The sequence below is a fragment of the Lolium rigidum genome, chromosome 2 (genome assembly GCF_022539505.1).
Source record: "Lolium rigidum isolate FL_2022 chromosome 2, APGP_CSIRO_Lrig_0.1, whole genome shotgun sequence".
Taxonomy (NCBI): domain Eukaryota; kingdom Viridiplantae; phylum Streptophyta; class Magnoliopsida; order Poales; family Poaceae; genus Lolium; species Lolium rigidum.
In genome coordinates this window covers 237,833,377-237,859,448 of record NC_061509.1, presented here as the reverse complement: position 1 = coordinate 237,859,448, position 26,072 = coordinate 237,833,377, and the positions used below count along the sequence as shown (strand labels likewise).

The window sequence follows — 26,072 nt, the reverse complement described above, 5'->3', positions numbered from 1 at the left end:
TGACAAGTCGGTGAGATTGACAACCTCACTGTTACGTTGGGGCAAAGTACCGTGATTGTGTTGTGCGGGTTCCATGTTGGCGCCGGAATCCCTGGTGTTGCGCCGCACTACACTCCACCGCCATCAACCTTCAACGTGCTTCTTGGCTCCTACTGGTTCGATAACCTTGGTTTCTTACTGAGGGAAAACTTGCTGCTGTGCGCATCACACCTTTCTCTTGGGGTTCCCAACGGACGTGTCAACTACACGCCATCAAGGGCCTCCCATTGTAGAAGGATATTTGTGGATCACTGAACTTGGTGGAAGCAGCTTTGGCGATCTTCTTGAAGAGCTCTTCATACTCACAGTTCTGGTTTCTACATCCCACATGAGGGCTTGGAACCTGTCCAGTTGTGTGATGGTGTGCACATACTTCTCCTCCATATCCTCGATCCTTGACTCATAGGCTTAAACCTTCTTCTCCATCTCAAGATTCATAAAGTGATGAGCATCAAGGCTGCGTTCAATCAAAGTGCCATACCTGAAGATGGTGTCCTCCAGAACTTGCAGCTTTTTCTCCATGGCACCCTCGGTTTTGGGAGTGTTCACCTCCTCCATGAGAAGCACTCCCTCCTAGAAGGTTAAGGTCTTCATATGAGCCACCCCGGAGTTGAGATAGCGGTTCACCACACCCCTCTTCTCAGAGTCTTCTCCTCCTAGATCAGATCGGGAAATTTCCATGGCTAAAAAGATGAAAGGATAGGGCAGGGAAACGAGGTTCGCTCAAAAAGACTCGATGCGGGATTAGGTTGTCATAGAGGGGTATATATATTGACCGTTTTTAGGGCAAGACGAAGCGTTGGGGTCGAAACGGAGGCGAAACAGACTTCACAGGGGCAAAAGAGCTAGGGGGCACCCTATTGAGGGGGCGCGCCACCTGGGCTCTTTCCCCCTTCGTGACTCTATTTCATCCAAATCTTTCGCTAACACTTTTATTTTTGAAAAATAATGCCTTCCCTAAAAGATGAAGATATTTCGAGATTGTTACGCACCTGAAACTTAGCTTTTATTGATTTCGGATATCTTGCAGGGGACATTTCTTTGCGATTATGGCCTCGGTGCTTTGGATATTTAAGTCTTCCACCTTTCCAATGAATTTTTGGCCCGTAATATAATGTTTAAGACGTTGTCCATTAACAACATGAGGTTTACTTTTGTAGTCTACATGAAGACGGATGGCTCCAGAGCTATACACCTCCTACACAACTAATGGACATTGCCACTTTTATGCTAACTTCCCTACAGAGAACTTGAAACGAGAGTTGAACAATAATACTTGATCTCCTACTTTCAATTCCTTTCTCCTTATTTTTCTATCATGCCAAATCTTCATCTTTTGTTTTAATAACCTAGCAGTTTCATAAGCTTCGTTCCTCCATTCATCTAACAAGTTTAGGTCTCTCTCCAGCAGTTTTAAAATAAAAGTTGAGTTGTTTAACAACCCATCTAGCTTTATGTTCTAATTCTACGGGGAGGTGACATGCTTTACCATAATCATTTTATAAGGAGACATAACCATAGGATTTTTAAAAGCAATTCTATAAGCCCACAAAGCATCATTAATTTTGGTTGCCCGATCAAACCTAGCTTTATTGACTCTCTTTTCTAAAATGAGTTTGATTTCCATATTACTTAGTTCAACTTGATCACAAGTTTGAGGGTCATATGGGGATGCTGCCCTATGATTGACACCATACTTTGCTAAAGTTTTCCTAAAGACTCTATGCATAAAGTGAGAATCACCATAAGTAATTAAAATCTAGGTACTCCAAAGCTAGGAAAGATGATATCCTTAAGCATCTTCATTGTTGTAGCATGATCTGCATTTTTTGTTGGAATTGCTTCCACCCACTTTGTAACATAGTCCGCTGCAACCAAAATGTGAGTGTGTTTTGTTGTTGATGACGGGAACGGTCCCATAGAGTCAAATCCCCATACATCAAATGGTTCAAGAGGCAGTGAATAATTTATAGCAATTTCATTTCTCTTACCAATGTTTCCAACGCGTTAACATTTGTCACAAGGTTTAACATAGTTAGCACAATATTTGAATAAAATAGCCAATAAAAGTCAGACGTCATACCTTTACAGCTATGCGGTCTCCTGCATGATGTCCTCCATAAAAGCGGTCATGACGGTCTTTTATGATATCATGCTGCTCAAATTCAGGCACACAATGTCTAATTATACCATCTACACTTTTCTTATAAAGGAATTGATCATCCCAAAAGTAATTTCTAAAATCATAAAAGAATTTCTTTCTTTGTTGGGAAGTGAAGTGTAGTGTCATAACTTTCCCAACAATGAAGTTACCATAATCAGCAAACCATGGAGATGGTACTCTAGCACTAGAAGGGACAAACCAGCCTTGGTCATCATATCCATCTCGTACTCAACTTTATACATAACTTCCCAATTACGGAATGGCAGTTGATAGAACCTAAAAACTTTCTCATTTTGTCTCAATAGTGGGCCAGAGCACTATGATACAATAAGTCAATACAATACTCCTCATCGTCGTCAATTTTAATCTGAGAAATAGCAGTAACATAACCACTTCTACAATATTTTTTACCCATTTATCATATATATTGTTATAGGAAGCGTTCACATCAAAAGATTCATCAAGTATAGGTTCACGAGATTGAAGATCAACATGTAGTAGAGTGTTTTTTAGCCACAGCAATATGGAATCAAGGATAACCTTGGAACCCATAGCACAATTTTTTATGGCGTTCTATGTTTTCTAATTTTTATGGGTTTCTTTTCTATATGTTAGATGCTGTAAATAAAACTAAGTGCAAATAGGAAGAGAAGCTTAGTGTTGCGCTGGCCAACAATGACGCAAGAAATGCGCTTGATTACCCGCACCCACCCAAATGCAAGGGATCATTTTATCACAATGATATGTACTGAGTTTTTTTTTTCACTGTTCCCTTCTTGGAGGCGTCGTTTTTGGAGAGTCTGTAATTCAGGTGTTGTCTTGGCGATGGATGTATTGCTGTTGTTAGGCCCGAGATACTGTAGCGGGATTTTTGTTTCTTAGTTTTCTTTTCTTATTTTTTGGCTGTGTGCATCCGTAGTGCCATTAGAGTGGTGCGTTGTTGCAGATACTGGGTGTAATTGGTATCTTCTTGATATTAATATATTCCCTTTATCGAACAAAATATATTAAGTTTTCGATCCTACGAAAAGTTGAAGGCAAAATATATATTCTCCGAGACCCTATAACCCATTTCTATGGGTGTCCGTGCAAAGCAATAATCTATAGAATGCAAGTGTCTTTTCTCTACATGCTACTACTTAATTGTTGAGCCTTTGACTACGAGCTTGTGTTTGAAAACCTGGTAAAGAGTGAGGTAGTGGCAAACCCAAGGGAGTGATTGTTCTAGGTAAATGGTTGCTCCATTCATTTTGGTTATCTATAAGTGAAGCATAATATTTATATCAGCTATATGACTAGTTCCAGCAATGATGTATATGGTACATACAATCGGCGTTGCCGCACGCCTCATGAGATAGACAAACAAGACCTTTTGTTATGGAGAGGGGATTTGGTGACTAGGTGTATACGTGAGCACCCTCTAGATGCCGCACGATCTGCATTGAGATCCGGTTCTCGTCAATTCGGTTTGTTGCCTTGACGTTGTCTTATGCATCGCTAATCGTACTTGGCGTGGGCTGCGGGTCCCGCGTTTCAATGATTGGTAACAGGGGATTGCTAAAAAATGTGATTTGGATGTGTTGTTAGTGCTGATGTGGTTTGCTAACCCAACAATGATGGTAACAAGGCATTGCTAAATGTGACACGTGTCAGCCAATGGACGCGTGCTCACGTATACACCCGGTCACTGGGACTTGATGAATTAAGACTAACTCAAACCATCACATTAGCACTAGCTTTTGACATAAAAGATAAAATCTATGTTCACATGTGCATAAGAAATTACATCATATAGATTGATCTAAAGAACACATGACTGAACAACAAGAAGAATTATTACGACATAATGTCCAACCACCGCCAAGTTTAAAAGTCATCATGCTTGGTCATCTGAATCTTTTAAGCTGCGTGAAACCTGAAACCATAACCTATGGCCACATAGCCGTGAATATGCCGTCAGCTTTTTTTTCTCGAAAATGGGCTCTTTATTACTTGTGCAATAGACCCGGGAATATGCCGTCAGCTATGAGACGCCCTTTCATTTATTGCCATTCCGATGGCATGGATGATGACACTACTGTACATGTGTAACATGAACTTCCTTCTTCCCCTGTAATACATTTGCCAAAGATAGCTTGCCTACAAAGTTCGTTGAGAGGCTTCCAAAGTAGAGGTCCCCGTTGTACTCCGTTACCGATGTGATGAAATTGATCACTTTGCCTTCAGAGTCGTCGAGCACACGGATGATGTCGCCATTCTCTGATACCTGCACCACCATGGCCCCCTTGGCCGTTGCCATGATCCTGTCGACGAGCGCCGGGAACGAAGCAACAACTCTCTTGGTCCAGGTCCAGCGGGTGACCAAGTCTAGCAACGGCGACCTCAGCTGCATTTTTGGAAGGCAAAGAATCACGAGATGGTGCTTAATTTTGGAGTCGTCAGACCTTACATCTACTGATATCGAAGCTGCAGGTGACGAGACAGAGCCTATATATGGCAATAGGTGTAACCATACCTGGTGAATGGCGATCCAGAAGGATCCGTCTGAAGCTAGACGGATGTTATCCGGACACCCCGGGAGGTCCTGGACGAACGTGTCCGCCTGGCCAGCTTTGTCCCCTTTCAGCCACAGCCTGGAGCATCTGAACCTGCATACGTACGGCCGGCACACAGAGTTGCATCAGCAACGAGCTGGTGCTGCAAGCTAGGTTGCGAGCTGCTTCATAAGAAGTGAAGTGCGATGGAGCTGTTCGCTTCAGGTACGTACCCGCCCGACTCACACACGACGACGAAGGCCTCGTCCCGCGACAGGGCGACGCCATTGGCGAAGGCTAGGTTGTCGAGCTCCACGGACGCGTCGCCGGTGCGGGGGTCGTACTTGAGGAGACGGCCGGTGGGGCGGGACTCGATGTAGGCGAGGAACCACTGGTCGAAGCCGAACCTGGTGCAGGCGTCGCTGAAGTAGACCGTGCCATCGGCTGCCTCGATGGCGGCGTCGGCAAACCTGAGGATTTGGGGCGCGGCCGGAAGGGGCACGCAAAAACAATAAGTACAGGTACGTAGGCAACACTGCAAGTTTCCTTCCCCGCAATCAAATTAAAGACGAAGCAAACCTAATCGTGGAGCCCTGGACCGTCGATGCAAGAATCGTCACGCGTTTTTCTTCAACCCTCAGCAATCCCTGCCAAATTCACACCGATTCAAGCTGCTGAAAACTAAATTATCGTCACTCCCAAACGATGAAATGGCCATTCGATGCTGCTTTAGCTAGACCCGTGGAGAAAAAAAAAAGTAGTACCTTGTGGGCGTCGCAGACGATCATGCTGCCGTCGGCGGACGGCGCGATCCCGAGCAGGCCCGTGCCGCCGACGAACCGCCACTGCTCCCAGGACCCGTTGGGGTGCATCCTCTGCAACCATCCATCCCTGGTCGCCGTGTACAACGTCCCGCCCGCCGCCGCGTCCACGTACACGTCCTCTGGCGCGATCAGCCCCGGCTCGCCAAGCTTCTTCAGCCCCTGCATCCGTACAGGCAATATAGCACCATGGATCGATCAGGCAACATGGCACGGCAAGAACGTACGCGGCGCCCGAGAGTCATAGCGGAGATACTGAACCTGGAGGAGGTTATTGGGAGGGTAGCGAGCGGCGGGCAGGGGCGGCGATGGGACTGGCTGGATGGGACAGTTAAGCACGACGTGGACTGCCAGCGACACGACCACGGCCAGCGCCGCCGTGCCGATCAGACCGGCCGGTGCCATGGCCGAGAACCCAACGTTGGCGACTAGAACTAGAAGCTGCTAGTGAAGTTATGGACTTTTTGATAAGTGATCGACGAGTAGAACTGGCCGGCTAGAGGTACAGCTCGAATCTGGACTAGCACTCAGCTCAGTGCAATGGTTTGCATCTTTGCGGCGTGCCAGTTTCAGCTAGTTTAGTGGTAGGCGACGAAATGGGAGTGGTCCAAATAGCGCCGCGTTTTTGTGGAAAGCTGTGCGGCATGTTAGGAACTCACGACCACAAGAACCGATCGGTTTTCCTGCCCGATCGATTACGTGTCTCGGCTGCTACCATGGACATCCACAACCTATAGCTAGTATAGTTAGTCAAACATACGCGTTCCTGTCTGCCGTGGAGTTCGTGGCCCTAACTCTATCGCGGTGACCTTCAGAAAGCAACTGGAAACTGAATAGAATTGCATATTTGTTCATACCCTTTTGCTAATTCCAGGTTGATCGGGGATTAAGTTAGTTCCAAATTAACTCGACAACCGTTAGATTTGCACCATGATTCGTGCACACAAGAATTACACATGGATGTATAATTGCACATACATATGCAATTACATATCCTTTGTCCTAATTGCACGTGAATTACGCATGAAACCATGTTGACCAGGAATTAGACACATCCTTGTTCATAATCGCCGTGGGATACTCAGATATCTGACCGATGTACAATAAGAAAAAATTGAGCTTCGAGGGGCTGATCTTTTATCCGCGGATGATCATGTCGCCCTCTCAGTACCTGGCGAGACTTAAGTCTAAGAAGCACAAACTGAATAGAATCCCAATTCTGTGGTGATTATCAACCTTTAAAATAAAGAGTTGGTTTCTTTTTCTTTTAAGTTGCAATAGCAAAAATGTCCATGGACTGCACCGGGAGAAAGAAGTACCATAACAATGAGGCGTTGTCAGACTCGTGGGCCTTCCTCCTCGAGTACACCTTGCATCATGTTTGTTCTCCACCAATCTAAAAATTCACATAAAAAAACTATAATCTAGAATATAACAATTATGAAGCGATTCTTTGGAAAGATAGGTATAAGATCGTATATACAACTAACAACAGAGTATTAGATGAATCTATAGATCAATCCTGAACTACTCATTTGGCAGAAGAGCCCAAGTGTCATACCACTGGTCTCCTGAAGCAAAGAAATTCCAGTGCTAAACTAATAATGTACTACCAACTCATCAATCCCGTCGGCAGTGGAGGAGTTAAAGGTCAATTATAGATGCAATATTACACCATGAGATCCAAACTTATGAAGGTTGTGCAGCTCCTAATTTCTGGCCTTCATTCTGTAAAATACCACCGGTACAACATAGTTATGTAGTATGTGAACATCGCCTTTCATACATGCATGTACTATTAGTATAGAAAAAAATAAGGATGAACTGAGACGACTGATGGCGTGTATTTCACACGTTCGTTGGGCAACCCCAAGAGGAAGGTATGATGCGCACAACAGCAAGTTTTCCCTCAGAAAGAAACCAAGGTTTATCGAACCAGGAGGAGCCAAGAAGCACGTTGAAGGTTGATGGCGGCGGGATGTAGTGCGGCGCAACACCGGAGATTCCGGCGCCAACGTGGAACCTGCACAACACAACCAAGCTACTTTGCCCCAACGAAACGAGTGAGGTTGTCAATCTCACCGGCTTGCTGTAACAAAGGATTAACCGTATTGTGTGGAAGATGATTGTTTGCAGAGAAAACAGTAGAAACAAGTATTGCAGTAGATTGTATTTCGAGTAAAGAGAATTGGACCGGGGTCCACGAGTTCACTAGAGGTGTCTCTCCCATAAGACGAACAGCATGTTGGGTGAACAAATTACGGTTGGGCAATTGACAAATAAAGAGAGCATGACCATGCACATACATATCATGATGAGTATAGTGAGATTTAATTGGGCATTACGACAAAGTACATAGACCGCCATCCAACTGCATCTATGCCTAAAAAGTCCACCTTCGAGGTTATCATCCGAACCCCCTCCGGTATTAAGTTGCAAAGCAACGGACAATTGCATTAACTATGGTGCGTAATGTAATCAACAACTACATCCTTAGACATAGCATCAATGTTTTATCCCTAGTGGCAACGAGCACAACACAACCTTAGAACTTTACGTCACTTGTCCCGAGTGTCAATGCAGGCATGAACCCACTATCGAGCATAAGTACTCCCTCTTGGAGTTAAAAGTAAAAACTTGGCCAGAGCATCTACTAATAACGGAGAGCATGCAAGATCATAAACAACACATAAGCATAACTTTGATAATCAACATAACAAGTATTCTCTATTCATCGGATCCCAACAAACGCAACATATAGAATTACATATAGATGATCTTGATCATGATAGGCAGCTCACAAGATCCGACAATGATAGCACAATGGGGAGAAGACAACCATCTAGCTACTGCTATGGACCCATAGTCCAGGGGTAGACTACTCACTCATCACTCCGGAGGCGACCATGGCGGTGTAGAGTCCTCCGGGAGATGATTCCCCTCTCCGGCAGGGTGCCGGAGGCGATCTCCAGGATCCCCCGAGATGGGATCTGCGGCGACGGCGTCTCAGTAATGTTTTCCGTATCGTGGCTCTCGGTCTTCTGGAAGCTTCGTGAGAAAATAGGCCTCTGGGCTTTTATTTCGTCCAATTCCGAGAATATTTCTTTACTAGGATTTCTGAAACCAAAAACAGCGAGAAAACGAGCAAGCGGCACTTCGGCATCTTGTTAATAGGTTAGTTCCGGAAAATGCACGAATATGATATAAAGTGTGCATAAAACATGTAGATAACATCAATAATGTGGCATGGAACACAAGAAATTATCGATACGTTGGAGACGTATCAGCATCCCCAAGCTTAGTTCCGCTCGTCCCGAGCGGGTAAAACGATAACAAAGATAATTTCTGGAGTGACATGCCATCATAAACTTGATCATACTATTTGTAAAGCATATGTAGTGAATGCAGCGATCAAAACAATGTGTATGACATGAGTAAACAAGTGAATCGAGAAAGCAAAGACTTTTCATGAATAGCACTTCAAGACAAGCATCAATAAGTCTTGCATAAGAGTTAACTCATAAAGCAATAATTCAAAGTAAAGGTATTGAAGCAACACAAAAGAAGATTAAGTTTCAGCGGTTGCTTTCAACTTGTAACATATATATCTCATGGATATTGTCAACATAGAGTAATATAATAAGTGCAATAAGCAAGTATGTAGGAATCAATGCACAGTTCACACAAGTGTTTGCTTCTTGAGGTGGATAGAAATAGGTGAACTGACTCAACATTGAAAGTAAAAGAATGGTCCTCATAGAGGAAAAGCATCGATTGCTATATTTGTGCTAGAGCTTTTATTTTGAAAACATGAAACAATTTTGTCAACGGTAGTAATAAAGCATATGCATCATGTAAATTATATCTTATAAGTTGCAAGCCTCATGCATAGTGTACTAATAGTGCTCGCACCTTGTCCTAATTAGCTTGGACTACCTGGATTATCACCGCAATACATATGCTTTAACCAAGTTTCACAAAGGGGTACCTCTATGCCGCCTCGTACAAAGGTCTAAGGAGAAAGCTCGCATTTGGATTTCTCGCTTTTGATTATTCTCAACTTAGACATCCATACCGGGACAACATAGACAACGAGATAATGGACTCCTCTTTTAATGCTTTAAGCATTTGACAACAATTAATTCTTTTCTCATTAGAGATTTGAGGATATTTGTCCAAAACTGAAACTTCCACCATGAATCATGGCTTTAGTTAGCGGCCCAATGTTCTTCTCTCACAATATGCATGCTCAAACCATTCAACTCAGTGTAGATCGCCCTTACTTCAGACAAGACGAACATGCATAGCAACTCACATGAAATTCAACAATGAGTTGATGGCGTTCCCCAGTAAACATGGTTATCGCACAACGAGCAACTTAATAAGAGATAAAGTGCATAATTACATATTCAATACTACAATAGTTTTTAAGCTATTTGTCCCATAAGCTATATATTGCAAAGGTGGATGATGGAATTTTAAATGTAGCACTCAAGCAATTTACTTTGGAATGGCGGGAAAATACCATGTAGTATAGGTAGGTATGGTGGACACAAATGGCATAGTGGTTGGCTCAAGTATTTTGGATGCATGAGAAGTATTCCCTCTCGATACAAGGTTTAGGCTAGCAAGGATTATTTGAAACAAACACGAGGATGAACGGTACAGCAAAACTCACATAAAAGACATATTGAAAGCATTATAAGACTCTACACCATCTTCCTTGTTGTTCAAACTCAATACTAGAAATTATCTAGACCTTAGAGAAACCAAATATGCAAACCAAATTTTAGCATGCTCTATGTATTTCTTCATTAATGGGTGCAAAGCATATGATGCAAGAGCTTAAACATGAGCACAACAATTGCCAAGTATCACATTACCCAAGACATTTATAGCAATTACTACATGTATCATTTTCCAATTCCAACCATATAACAATTTAACGAAGGAGAAACTTCGCCATGAATACTATGAGTAGAAACCAAGGACATATTTGTCCATATGCTACAGCGGAGTGTGTATCTCTCCCATAAAGTGAATGCTAGGATCCATTTTATTCAAATAAAACAAAAACAAAAACAAACCGACGCTCCAAGAAAAAGCACATAAGATGTGGCCGAATAAAAATGTAGTTTCAGGGGAGGAACCTGATAATTTGTTGATGAAGAAGGGAATGCTTTGGGCATCCCCAAGCTTAGACGCTTGAGTCTTCTTGATATATGCAGGGGTGAACCACCGGGTGCATCCCCAAGCTTAGAGCTTTCACTCTCCTTGATCATGTTGCATCATACTCCTCTCTTGATCCTTGAAAACTTCCTCCACACCAAACTCGAAACAACTCATTAGAGGGTTAGTGCACAATATAAATTGACATATTCAGAGGTGACACAATCATTCTTAACACTTCTGGACATTGCATAATGCTACTGGACATTAGTGGATCAAAGAAATTCATCCAACATAGCGAAAGAGGCAATGCGAAATAAAAGGCAGAATCTGTCAAAACAGAACAGTTCGTATTGACGAATTTTAAAATGGCACCAGACTTGCTCAAATGAAAATGCTCAAATTGAATGAAAGTTGCGTACATATCTGAGGATCATGCTCGTAAATTGGCATAATTTTCTGAGCTTCCTGCAGGGCAGTGGGCTCAGATTCGTGACAGCAAAGAAATCTGGAACTGCACAGTAATCCAAATCTAGTACTTACTTTTCTATCAACGGCTTAACTTGGCACAACAAAACTCAAAACTAAGATAAGGATAGGTTGCTACAGTATTAAACAACTTCCAAGACACAAAATAAAAACAAAGTACTTGATACGTCTCCAACGTATCGATAATTTCTTGTGTTCCATGCCACATTATTGATGTTATCTACATGTTTTATGCACACTTTATGTCATATTCGTGCATTTTCTGGAACTAACCTATTAACAAGATGCCGAAGTGCCAGTTCCTGTTTTCTCCTGTTTTTGGTTTCAGAAATCCTAGTAACGAAATATTCTCGGAATCGGACGAAATCAACGCCAAAGTTCCTATTTTCATCGGAAGCATCCAGAACACCCGGGAAGGACCAGAGGGGGGGCCGCGCCGCCCTATGGTGTGGCCCCCCTGTCAGCCCTCCTGCGCCGCCTCTTCGCCTATATAAAGCCCCTGGATCAGAAAACCCGATACCAATTGACGAAACCCACAGAAACCTGCCAGAGCCGCCGCCATCGCGAAGCCAAGATCTGGGGGACAGGATCTCTGTTCCGGCACCCTGCCGGAGCGGGGAAGTGCCCCGGAAGGCTTCTCCATCGACACCGCTGCCATCTCCATCGCCATCTTCATCACCGCTGCTGCTCCCATGAGGAGGGAGTAGTTCTCCATCGAGGCTCGGGGCTGTACCGGTAGCTATGTGGTTCATCTCTCTCCTATGTGCTTCAATACAATAATCTCATGAGCTGCCTTACATGATTGAGATTCATATGATGATGCTTGTAATCTAGATGTCATTATGCTAGTCAAGTGAGTTTTACTTATGTGATCTCCGGAGACTCCTCGTCCCACGTGTGTAAAGGTGACAAGTGTGTGCACCGTGTGGGTCTCTTAGGCTAGATTTCACGGAATACTTACTCATTGAATGGCATAGTGAGGTGCTTATTTATATCTCTTTAAGATTGCAGCATGTTGTATCACAATTTATCCATGTGCTACTCTAGTGATTTGTTATTAAAGTAGTTTATTCCTCCTGCATGTGTGCAAAGGTGACAGTGCGTGCACCGTGTTAGTACTTGGTTTATGCTATGATCATGATCTCTTGTAGATTATGGAGTTAACTATTGCTATGATAATATTGATGTGATCTATTCCTCCTACATATGCATGAAGGTGACAAGTGTGCATGCTATGCTAGTACTTGGTTTAGTAGCGTTGATCTATCTTACACTAAAGGTTACTTAAACATGAGCATTATTGTGGAGCTTGTTAACTCCGGCATTGAGGGTTCGTGTAATCCTACGCAATGTGTTCATCATCCAACAAAAGTGTAGAGTATGCATTTATCTATTCTGTTATGTGATCAATGTTGAGAGTGTCCACTAGTGAAAGTGTAATCCCTAGGCCTTGTTCCTAAATACTGCTGAGTTACTACTGCTTGTTTACTGTTTTACTGCGTTACTACTGCTGCAATACCACCACCATCCACTACACGCCAAGCACTTTTTCGGCACCGTTGCTACTGCTCATACTTATTCATACCACCCGTATTTCACTATCTCTTCGCCGAACTAGTGCACCTATTAGGTGTGTTGGGGACACAAGAGACTTCTTGCTTTGTGGTTGCGGGGTTGCATGAGAGGGATATCTTTGACCTCTTCCTCCCTGAGTTCGATAAACCTTGGGTGATTCACTTAAGGGAAAACTTGCTGCTGTTCTACAAACCTCTACTCTTGGAGGCCCAACACTGTCTACAGGAAAGGAGGGGGAGAGTAGACATCAAGCACTTTTCTGGCGCCGTTGCCGGGGAGGAAAGGTAAAAGGCTCTCATACTACGGTCCCAGGTAAAGTATTTTTCTGGCGCCGTCGTGTGTGTGCTCAAAGCTATTTCCTTTAGATCCTGCAATTGCATCTTGTTGTTTCTTGTTTACACTAGTTTGGCATAATGTACAAGAGTGAGCTTCTTATTCTATTTCCTGATTTAAAACATGGATTGTTTGATGCGAAAATTAAAAAACCTATGAAATCTTCTTTGCATGCTGGTAGTAATATTAGTATGAACGCTTTGAACACCATTGTTGACAATGATATAGAGAGTTCTAAGCTTGGGGAAGCTGGTTTTCATGATATTTTTAGTCCCCCAAGCATTGAGGAGAAAATTTTCTTTGCTGATACTTTGCCTCCTATTTATGATGATATTGGTCTTTTAGTGCTGCCTACTATGGAGGATAAGTTTAATTATGATTACAATATGCCTACTATATTTGATGATGAGAATAATAATGATAGCTACTTTTTTGAATTTGCTCCCACTACAACTAATAAAATTGATTATGCCTATGTGGAGAGTAATAATTTTATGCATGAGACTCATGATAAGAATGCTTTATGTGATAGTTATATTGTTGAGTTTGCTCATGATGCTACTGAAAGTTATTATGAGAGAGGAAAATATGGTTGTATAAATTTTCATGTTACTAAAACACCTCTCTATGTGCTGAAATTTTTGAAGCTATACTTGTTTTATCTTCCTATGCTTGTTACTTTGCTCCTCATGAACTTGTTTATTTACAAGATTCCTATGCATAGGAAGCATGTTAGACTTAAATATGTTTTGAATTTGCCTCTTGATGCTCTCTTTTGCTTCAAATACTATTTCTTGCGAGTGCATCATTAAAACTGCTGAGCCCATCTTAATGGCTATAAAGAAAGCAACTTCTTGGGAGATAACCCATGTGTTATTTTGCTACAGTACTTTGTTTTATATTTGTGTCTTGGAAGTTGTTTACTACTGTAGCAACCTCTCCTTATCTTAGTTTTGTGTTTTGTTGTGCCAAGTAAAGTCTTTGATAGTAAAGTAAGTACTAGATTTGGATTACTGCGCAGTTCCAGATTTCTTTGCTGTCACGAATCTGAGCCCACTGCCCTGCAGGAAGCTCAGAAAATTATGCCAATTTACGTGCATGATCCTCAGATATGTACGCAACTTTCATTCAATTTGAGCATTTTCATTTGAGCAAGTCTCGTGGCCTAATAAAATCCATCTTTACGGACTGTTCTGTTTTGACAGATTCTGCCTTTTATTTCGCATTGCCTCTTTTGCTATGTTGGATGAATTTCTTTGATCCATTAATGTCCAGTAGCATTATGCAATGTCCAGAAGTGTTAAGAATGATTGTGTCACCTCTGAACATGTTAATTTTTATTGTCCACTAACCCTCTAATGAGTTGTTTCGAGTTTGGTGTGGAGGAAGTTTTCAAGGGTCAAGAGAGGAGGATGATATACTATGATCAAGGAGAGTGAAAGCTCTAAGCTTGGGGATGCACCCGGTGGTTCACCCCTGCATATATCAAGAAGACTCAAGCTGTCTAAGCTTGGGGATGCCCAAGGCATCCCCTTCTTCATCGACAACATTATCAGGTTCCTCCCCCGAAACTATATTTTTATTCCATCACATCTTATGTGCTTTTTCTTGGAGCGTCTCGTTTGTTTGCTTTTGTTTTTGTTTGTGTTTGAATAAATTGGATTACATCATGCTTGTGTGGGAGAGAGACACGCTCCGCTGGTTCGTATGAACACATGTGTTCTTAGCTCATAATATTCATGGCGAAGTTTCCTCTTCGTTAAATTGTTATATGGTTGGAATTGGAAAATGATACATGTAGTAATTGCTATAAATGTTTTGGGTAATGTGATACTTGGCAATTGTTGTGCTCATGTTTAAGCTCTTGCATCATATACTTTGCACCTATTAGTGAAGAATACATAGAGCATGCTAAAATTTGGTTTGCATAATTGGTCTCTCTAAGGTCTAGATAATTTCTAGTAAAGTGTTTGAACAACAAGGAAGACGATGTATAGTCTTATAATACTTGTAATATGTCTTTTATGTGAGTTTTGCTGTACTAGTTCATCCTTGTGTTTGCCTCAAACAACCTTGCTAGCCTAAACCTTGTATCGAGAGGGAATACTTCTCATGCATCCAAATACTTGAGCCAACACTATGCCATTTGTGTCCACCATACCTACCTACTACATGGTATTTCTCCGCCATTCCAAAGTAAATTGCTTGAGTGCTACCTTTAAACAATTCAAAATTTATTACCTCTTATTTGTGTCAATGTTTTATAGCTCATGAGGAAGTATGTGGTGTTTATCTTTCAATCTTGTTGGGCAACTTTCACCAATGGACTAGTGGCTTCATCCGCTTATCCAATAATTTTGCAAAAAGAGCCGGCAATGGGATTCCCAGTCCCAAATTAACAAACTAAAAATAGACACTCCTCCATGGTATGTGATTGTTGGACGGCACCCGAAGGATTCGGTTAGCCATGGCTTGTGTAAGCAAAGGTTGGGAGGAGTGTCATCATAATAAAACTAAAATAAAAAGGTACTCCTTCATGGTATGAGATTGTTGGCGGGCACCCGAGGATTCGGTTAGCCATGGTTTGTGAAAGAAAGGTTGGAAGGAGTGCCATCCAAAAATAAAATAAAATGGGAGCCGCTCTTTGAAGGTTTGTCCGGCAAGGGGGTTAGAGTACCCGCTACCATTCGTTGACAACAACAAACACCTCTCAAAACTTTACTTTTATGCTCTCTTTATGTTTTCAAAATCAAAGCTCTAGCACAAATATAGCAATCGATGCTTTCCTCTTTGAAGGACCATTCTTTTACTTTCATTGTTGAGTCAGTTCACCTATTTCTCTCCATCTCAAGAAGCAAACACTTGTGTGAACTGTGCATTGATTCTTACATATCTGCATATTGCATTTGTTATATTGCTTTGCATTGACAATTATCTATGAGATATACATGTTATAAGTTGAAAGCAACCGCTGAAACTTAATCTTCTTTTGTGTTGCTTCAATACCTTTACTTTGAATTATTGCTTTATGAGTTAACTCTTATGCAAGACTTATTGATGCTTGTCTTGAAGTGCTATTCATGAAAAGTCTTTGCTTTATGATTCAGCTTGTTTACTCATGTCATTACCATTGTTTTGATCGCTGCATTCACTACATATGCTGTACAAATAGTATGATCAAGATTATGATGGCATGTCACTCCGAAATTATCCGTGTTATCGTTTTACCTCGCTCGGGACGAGCAGAACTAAGCTTGGGGATGCTGATACGTCTCCAACGTATCGATAATTTCTTGTGTTCCATGCCACATTATTGATGTTATCTACATGTTTTATGCACACTTTATGTCATATTCGTGCATTTTCTGGAACTAACCTATTAACAAGATGCCGAAGTGCCAGTTCCTGTTTTCTGCTGTTTTTGGTTTCAGAAATCCTAGTAACGAAATATTCTCGGAATCGGACGAAATCAACGCCAAAGTTCCTATTTTCATCTGAAGCATCCAGAACACCCGGGAAGGACCGAGAGGGGGCCACGGGGCCACCAAACCCTAGGCTGGCGCGGCCGGAGGGGGCCGCGCCGCCCTATGGTGTGGCCCCCCGTCAGCCCTCCCGCGCCGCCTCTTCGCCTATATAAAGCCCCCGGATCGGAAAACCCGATACCAATTGACGAAACCCACGTAAACCCGCCGAGCCGCCGCCATCGCGAAGCCAAGATCCGGGGACAGGATCTCGTTCCGGCACCCTGCCGGAGCGGGGAAGTGCCCCCGGAAGGCTTCTCCATCGACACCGCTGCCATCTCCATCGCCATCTTCATCACCGCTGCTGCTCCCATGAGGAGGAGTAGTTCTCCATCGAGGCTCGGGGCTGTACCGGTAGCTATGTGGTTCATCTCTCTCCTATGTGCTTCAATACAATAATCTCATGAGCTGCCTTACATGATTGAGATTCATATGATGATGCTTGTAATCTAGATGTCATTATGCTAGTCAAGTGAGTTTTACTTATGTGATCTCCGGAGACTCCTCGTCCCACGTGTGTAAAGGTGACAAGTGTGTGCACCGTGTGGGTCTCTTAGGCTAGATTTCACGTAATACTTACTCATTGAATGGCATAGTGAGGTGCTTATTTATATCTCTTTAAGATTGCAGCATGTTGTATCACAATTTATCCATGTGCTACTCTAGTGATTTGTTATTAAAGTAGTTTATTCCTCCCGCATGTGTGCAAAGGTGACAGTGCGTGCACCGTGTTAGTACTTGGTTTATGCTATGATCATGATCTCTTGTAGATTATGGAGTTAACTATTGCTATGATAATATTGATGTGATCTATTCCTCCTACATATGCATGAAGGTGACAAAGTGTGCATGCTATGCTAGTACTTGGTTTAGTAGCGTTGATCTATCTTACACTAAAGGTTACTTAAACATGAGCATTATTGTGGAGCTTGTTAACTCCGGCATTGAGGGTTCGTGTAATCCTACGCAATGTGTTCATCATCCAACAAAAGTGTAGAGTATGCATTTATCTATTCTGTTATGTGATCAATGTTGAGAGTGTCCACTAGTGAAAGTGTAATCCCTAGGCCTTGTTCCTAAATACCGCTGAGTTACTACCGCTTGTTTATCGTTTTATCATGCGCTACTACTGCTCGCAATACCACCACCATCCACTACACGCCAAGCACTTTTCTCGGCACCGTTGCTACTGCTCATACTTATTCATACCACCCGTATTTCACTATCTCTTCGCCGAACTAGTGCACCTATTAGGTGTGTTGGGGACACAAGAGACTTCTTGCTTTGTGGTTGCAGGGTTGCATGAGAGGGATATCTTTGACCTCTTCCTCCCTGAGTTCGATAAACCTTGGGTGATTCACTTAAGGGAAAACTTGCTGCTGTTCTACAAACCTCTACTCTTGGAGGCCCAACACTGTCTACAGGAAAGGAGGGGGAGAGTAGACATCAGTACTGTAGGTAAAAACATGGGTTGTCTCCCATAAGCGCTTTTCTTTAACGCCTTTCAGCTAGGCGCAGAAAGTGTGTATCAAGTATTATCGAATGGTGGTGCATTCTCAGCGAGGTGTGGAATTTTCTCAACTAGGCATATTATATTAGATACATAAGTTTTAGCATCTCCCTTTTCATTAGTCTTAGGTGTGCTACTCTCATCAAACAAATTTTCAGGAACAAGCCAAGCATAATTATTTTCTAGTGCATCATTCATAGCTAGGAGCTTGCATGGTATTGGTGCTTTGATCTCCTCACCATCATCAATATTATCAGTGTATCTTATTCTATCCATATCCATCTTTTCAAGGAGACTAGCAAAATTAGTGGGAGAACCAAGCATATTAAATTTAGCAAAGACCTTTCTAGCTTCTCTTGCTAGACCACCAAATTCTCTAAGAAGGGTTTCTAAAACAAAATCTTTCTTTTCCCCTTCTTCCATATCACTAAGTGTGAAAAACATATGTTGGATTATAGGATTGAGATTAACAAATTTGGTTTCCAACAAGCGAACTAAATGCGCGGCAAGCAATTTCATAAGTAGGCGCAAGGTCTACCAAGTGTCTATCCTCAAAATCATCAATAGTACTAACATGGTTGAAGAATTCTTCTATATTATTTCTCCCAACTATAGACCCACGTCCTACCGGTATGTTCTTTGTGGTAAAATTAAAAGGAAACATGATCAAATAAGTAAAGTAAATGCTAGTAACTAATTTTTTTTTGTGTTTTCAATATAGCAAACAAGATAGTAAATAAAGTAAAACTAGCAACTAATTTTTTTGTATTTTGATATAAAGTGCAAGACAGTAAATAAAGTAAAACTAGCAACTAATTTTTTTTGTGTTTTGATTTAGTGCAGCAAACAAAGTAGTAAATAAAATAAAGCAAGACAAAAACAAAGTAAAGAGATTGAGAAGTGGAGACTCCCCTTGCAGCGTGTCTTGATCTCCCCGGCAACGGCGCCGAAAAAGAGCTTGATGGCGTGTATTTCACACGTTCGTTGGGCAACCCCAAGAGGAAGGTATGATGCGCACAGCAGCAAGTTTTCCCTCAGAAAGAAACCAAGGTTTATCGAACCAGGAGGAGCCAAGAAGCACGTTGAAGGTTGATGGCGGCGGGATGTAGTGCGGCGCAACCCCAGAGATTCCGGCGCCAACGTGGAACCTGCACAACACAACCAAGCTACTTTGCCCCAACGAAACAGTGAGGTTGTCAATCTCACCGGCTTGCTGTAACAAAGGATTAACCGTATTGTGTGGAAGATGATTGTTTGCAGAGAAAACAAGTAGAAACAAGTATTGCAGTAGATTGTATTTCAGTAAAGAGAATTGGACCGGGGTCCACAGTTCACTAGAGGTGTCTCTCCCATAAGACGAACAGCATGTTGGGTGAACAAATTACTGTTGGGCAATTGACAAATAAAGAGAGCATGACCATGAACATACATATCATGATGAGTATAGTGAGATTTAATTGGGCATTACGACAAAGTACATAGACCGCCATCCAACTGCATCTATGCCTAAAAAGTCCACCTTCGAGTTATCATCCGAACCCCCTCCGAGTATTAAGTTGCAAAGCAACAGACAATTGCATTAAGTATGGTGCGTAATGTAATCAATAACTACATCCTTAGACATAGCATCAATGTTTTATCCCTAGTGGCAACAACACAGCACAACCTTAGAACTTTCTCTCACTGTCCCAGGTGTCAATGCAGGCATGAACCCACTATCGAGCATAAATACTCCCTCTTGGAGTTAAAAGTAAAAACTTGGCCGGAGCATCTACTAATAACGGAGAGCATGCAAGATCATAAACAACACATAAGCATAACTTTGATAATCAACATAACAAGTATTCTCTATTCATCGGATCCCAACAAACGCAACATATAGAATTACATATAGATGATCTTGATCATGATAGGCAGCTCACAAGATCCGACAATGATAGCACAATGGGGAGAAGACAACCATCTACTGCTATGGACCCATAGTCCAGGGGTAGACTACTCACTCATCACTCCGGAGGCGACCATGGCGGTGTAGAGTCCTCCGGGAGATGATTCCCCTCTCCGGCAGGGTGCCGGAGGCGATCTCCAGGATCCCCCGAGATGGGATCGGCGGCGACGGCGTCTCAGTAATGTTTTCCGTATCGTGGCTCTCGGTCTTCTGGAAGCTTCGTGAGAAAATAGGCCTCTGGGCTTTTATTTCGTCCAATTCCGAGAATATTTCTTTACTAGGATTTCTGAAACCAAAAACAGCAGAAAACAGCAACTGGCACTTCGGCATCTTGTTAATAGGTTAGTTCCAGAAAATGCACGAATATGATATAAAGTGTGCATAAAACATGTAGATAACATCAATAATGTGGCATGGAACACAAGAAATTATCGATACGTTGGAGACGTATCAACGACTTTGGTTGATTACACAGTGGAATTTTGGGTTTGCTTAAATTAAGAAGAACAAAAGGACAACAAACCTAATAATAAACCGGAGAAAGAACTAAAGCTTATTTGCTTTGTACATGAATTACGAGAATAATCCTTATGCCGAGCAAGAGGATGACTTTGTTTGGAATTAACACATGCCATGAAACCTTATCTATTTTTGTTGTTGATTTCTTTGTCAAATAGAACAAATCAACAATACACGTGTACAATGTACGGTGAAGAAATCTATCAACTGCGGGAGCTCAGATGACATGCACTCTAAGAAATCCATCATCAGGTCATTAAAAACAAACCTATCAACCACGGGACTTCAGACGTCCATCAGGTACGGGAGTTCAGATGACATCCGGTGCGAGAGTTCAGAGCTGATGCCATGCGTGAGTTCGCCGGCATGTTCCGTTGGGCGGTGGCCAAAGATACATTAATGTTTGCTAGTTGTTCATTAGCAAAGCTATCATTGATAGAAAGACTCTACTAGAATGTTTTTCCATTCTACACAAGTAATCAACTATCAGATTGTCCTCACCGTTCCTATCAACAATGTGCAAGTCGAATTCTTGAAGCAAGAGAACCCATATAAGAAGTCTAGGTTTAGCATCTTTCTTGTTCATAAGATATTTAATAGTAGAGTGATAAGAGTGTACTATGATTTTAGAGTCTACAATATAGGGTCTAAACTTATCACATGCAAAGATCACAACTAGGAATTCTTTTTTAGTGGCAGCATAGTTTTTTTGGGCTCCATCAAGAGTTTAGCATATGACATTTAGTTTCTTATCAACTCTTTGGCCTAAAACAGCACCTAGAACATAGGCACTAGCATCACACATGATTTCAAATGGAAAATTCCAATTAGGAGACTGAATTATAAGAGCACTTATCAAAGCATTCTTTAAGACATTAAAGACTCTACACACTCATCACTAAAAGAGAATTGAACATATTTTTGCAAAAGGTTAGTTAATTATACGCTTTTATATTTTGGAAAAGTTTTTGATAAATCTTCTATAAAAACCTACATGTCCAAGAAAAAATCTTATACATTTGATACCCCTCGGATACCGTAGCTTCTCTATGGCTTCTATCTTAGCGCGGTCCACTTCAGTGCCTCTTCTCTGAAACTCAGTGTCCAAGAACAACACCTTCTGTCATCATGAAATGGCACTTTTCCCAGTTTAGGACTAAGTGTTGATCATCACAATGTTGCAAAACTTTGTTAGGATTGAACAAGAAATTATTGAAAGAGGTACCATACATATAAAAATCATCCATGAATACTTCCATAATTTTCTCAATATAATCAGAAAATATAGCATTCATTCATCTTTGAAAAGTAGAAGGAGCATTGCACAAACCGTGTTAATCTCAAAGTGACAATTCAAGCAGTTGTCATTTTCCTATAAGCAAAAGCACCGAAGGGACATGTGGATATCGTCTTTTCCTGATCATCTTTGTGCACCAGAATCTGGGAGAGAAACCCGAATAACCATCTATATAACAAAAGTATGAGTGTTTACGTAATCTTTCTAGCATTTGATCAATAAATGGCAAAGGATAATGATCTTTACGAGTAGATTTGTTTACCTTCCTGAAATAATGCACATTCTATAGCCAGTACCAGTACGTTGGGCTACAAGTTTATTTTCATCATTTGGAACCACAATGATTCCACCCTTTTTAGGCACACAATGAACATGACTTACCCATTTACTACCAGCTATGAGATAGATAATACCTACCTCAATGAGTTTGATTACCTCTTTCCTTACCACTTATTTCATTTTTGGATGAAGAGGACGTTGATAATCAATAGCAGGATTTGCATCTTCTTTCAAGTTAATTTAATTTATACATGCATAAAGCGGGGCTTATACCTTTCAAGTCATCAAGTGAATAGCAAATAGCTGGCCTATGAGCTCGCAGTACTTCAAGTAACTTTGTTTCTTCTTCACCTATAAGGTTTACACTAATAATGACATGATATATTTTATTCTCATCAAGGAATGCATATTTGATATCTTCAGGCAAAGGTTTAAGTTCAAAACTATGATCCTCGTTTGGTGGGGGTAGTTCTTCTAGATCATCAGGTGGAATATGTAACTGTAGTTTTGGTGGTTGATGGGATAGTATTTGTTCTAATGCTACTTTATCTTTATCACTAAATGGCTTCTCCTGATTAAGTACATATCTTTCCATCGCATTCGATGAAGCGACTGCCACAAAAGCAAGAGTTTCCACTATATCTTTTGAAAAATTATCAGTACATTTTGAAAAATTAAATTCTAGTCTTTCACCCGCAAATTCAATGAATACCTTCTCTTTTGGTAAACTAATTTCAACACCCATAGTATGCAAGAATGGTTTACCAAATATGATAGGGAAAAAGGGAGTCTTGGGAGCAACCAAGTATAATAAAATCTTTGGGGTATTTGATATGTCCAACTAATACTTCAACATCTCTAACCATACCTAGAGGAAAAATATACCCTTTATTAGAAAGTTGGATAGTTATACCTGTCTCCTCCATGTGTATGGGATCAATTTCAGGCTTGATTTCAAGATAAAGAGAATATGGTATCACACTTATACTTGCTCCAATATCACATAGACCATGATAGCCTGAAGTTCCAATATCACATGATATAATAGGTTTACCAACTTTGATGTTGTTACCTTGAATTACCTTAGTGAAATCTTCACATAAATAAACATCACAAGGAGTTTCTTCATTCAGTTCCTTGATGGCTGAAATTTGATGTTGAACTTTAATTTGGTCATATGGTTCACTACATCTTCTAGCACTCTTGTTTGTAATAGTAGTGAGTAAATTTTCCTTCACTCTGCTTGGATATGGAGGAGTTTCCATATATTCTTCAATTGTGATAGCTGATACTTCATTAACCTATTTCACAACTTTATGAACAACTGTATAGTATTTAAAAGGCTCAACATAAACATCAAAGCCCTTTTTAGGGACATTCAGATGGTTAGCAAAAGATTTAGTAACTTCTACTGAAACATGAGGATCAAGGACAAACCTTTTACTTAGCTCTTTAAATAATATAGTAGTAGAGAAATTCTCTACACATGAATATTCATATTCAAAACAGTGTTCGTTACCTTTATCAATATCCCAAGCATCTGTATTTTAAGAAATGGTATCCAATAAGTCCTTCGCTTATTTTTTTAGTTATATTAGTGAAACTTCCTTCAGAGGAATTATCCAGAAAGTTCCAAAGATGTTGAGGTAATCTCACATAGAAGTTCATTAATATAATGCTTTCAGGAATACCATGACAATGATTCTTATGAATGAGTTCATTCAATCTCCCCCAAGCTTGAGCAATACTTTCTCCAACATGAGGCCAACAGTTATAAATATGACAACGATCATCATAAGCTTATTTAGGAGTATAGTACTTGAGATAGAAAGCCTTCCTCAGATATTCCCAATCAAGGCGGTATTTATCATCCAGAGATCTAAACCATATGCGAGCATTACTAGAAAAAGATAAATATAATAACTTCCTTTTCACTTCATCATGGGGAATACCATCAAGTTTAAATAGAGAACATAGATCTTCAATGGCTTGTCAATTCCCTATAACAGTTTGTCTTCCATCCCCTACAAAAGTTAGTTTCATAGCCTTTTTGGCAATACTAATAGGTATTTGATACGCCACTTTTGGTTTAGGAGTTTTTTCAACCTTTTTCTTAACAACATGAACATATTCATATAGAGTTAGTTTGATATCCTCATGGCCTAAGAGGGCCATGATAAAAAAAATATTAAATAGTAAAAACAACTTTCAAGTTTCCTTACCAAACAACTAACTAATAGTGCGAGACGCTCCTGACAACGGTGCCAAAAAAAAATCTTGATGCCTCTCAAGTGCAGGAGATCAATTGTAGTACTTTTCAATAAGAAAGATTGTCGAGTCCACGAGGAGCTGAAGGTATTGGTTAGTGAGTTTGACAAGTAAAATAATAAAATGGTGCACTTGTTTTGGTGTTTTGAGTTTGTAGTTTGCAATAAAATAAAATATGTAAAGTAAATAGCAAGAAGTAAATTCTCTCAATGAGAGAAAACCCAATCCTCTATGCAGCAAGTGGACAAGCTCAAGTGTGTGTGTAAACTTATACGTGAAAGCGTTCCCGAGGGCGGCATTGATTTACTTAGAATTTAGATTTCTACAGAACATGGTGAATATCTTGTCAAGTTTCATTCCTTTAGGGCATAGCCTAGATTAGGTGAAAACATAGATATGAGCAAATACACCTCTTATGATGGGTCCTAAAGCCATTTTCATGAGCAACTATATGAATCATTAAGACATAAATATCCCACCACAACAGTTAATTCATTGGTCCCTGACATAAATCCCTCTAATGCAACTCAAAGTATTGGAAAATGTTTTCTATCATTCCGTCCCTTCAAACCATCATAACTACATCAAAGTATAGCCCTATGAGCCACTACAGGTGTACTAATATGCAGTCGAAGTTCGCATAAAACCATCACATAACACATAAAAGATAAAAACTTGACCAAATACTCATTGCATATTATATGGAAATCATAGCCAATTCATGCCTTCAGGAACATGCGGATCTACTCACAAGTGACGAACATGATATGGATCGGTGGCATATGGATTACAACACAATCTGAAAATATAATATCTCCACCAAATAAAGACAAGTTGCCAATCATAAACATGCAAATATCACTTAAACAATATTCGGGGTTCAATCAATCACAAACTATGAGGGGAACGACGTGGATCTTGGAGATGGAGATGGTGATGATGATGGTTTTGATGGAGATGTTGATGGAGAGACCTTCCCGTATGCTAAGAAGGAGTGGTGATGACGATGGAATCAACTTCCTCTCACCGAAGGCTCCAGTGTTGCAGGATCTGCCCTCTCCCGGAGTACGAGATGACTTTCACCTCCGTGGCCGCCTCTATAAATATTGGGAAAAATATGGTGTAGGTTTTCTAGCGAGACGGAGGCATCTGTAAATAGGAGGAACCGAGACGACGCTCGAGGCCGAAACCTGCATAGGTGGTGTGCCCAGTTGGGGGGGGGGCGCCACCTAATCTCTTTTGTGCCTCGCGGCTCCCTCTGGTGCTCCTTTGGCCCACGGTCCTTCTCTTGATGAAAAACTGATCATGTATTTTTTATTTTATTTTTAAGCATCCATAAGGTCCCTGAAATAGCAAAATACAAAAAAAGGAGTTTTTTGCCTCCTAGAAATTAAATATCAATGAAAGGGATTTTGTAGAAAAATCACATAAATCAACTAAAAAGGCATAAATAACGATTGATCATGGCAACTATCATTCAAAACAAATCACATAAGTCACTATATTGATGATGTAAAATGCACGCATCAAGAAGCCGTAAATAAAGGAGGGAGTGGTTGTCGTGACAACGACTGGAAGGCAAGGGAGAGGGAGGTCCTCGCCGCAT

General features: G+C 41.1%; 1 protein-coding gene across 1 annotated transcript; it reads right to left on the bottom strand.

Annotated features, from left to right (window-relative positions):
• Nucleotides 1–4,277: 4,277 nt before the first annotated feature.
• LOC124690686 (adipocyte plasma membrane-associated protein-like) lies at nt 4,278–6,153 on the bottom strand. The gene is made up of 6 exons (XM_047224042.1): nt 5,820–6,153; nt 5,502–5,720; nt 5,317–5,384; nt 4,971–5,207; nt 4,719–4,851; nt 4,278–4,589 (listed from the first exon to the last, which is right to left on the bottom strand). Exons 1-6 carry the CDS (start codon nt 5,961–5,963, stop codon nt 4,278–4,280), a joined length of 1,113 nt encoding a protein of 370 aa, XP_047079998.1. The 5' UTR covers nt 5,964–6,153.
• Between the last annotated feature and the right edge of the window lie 19,919 nt (nt 6,154–26,072).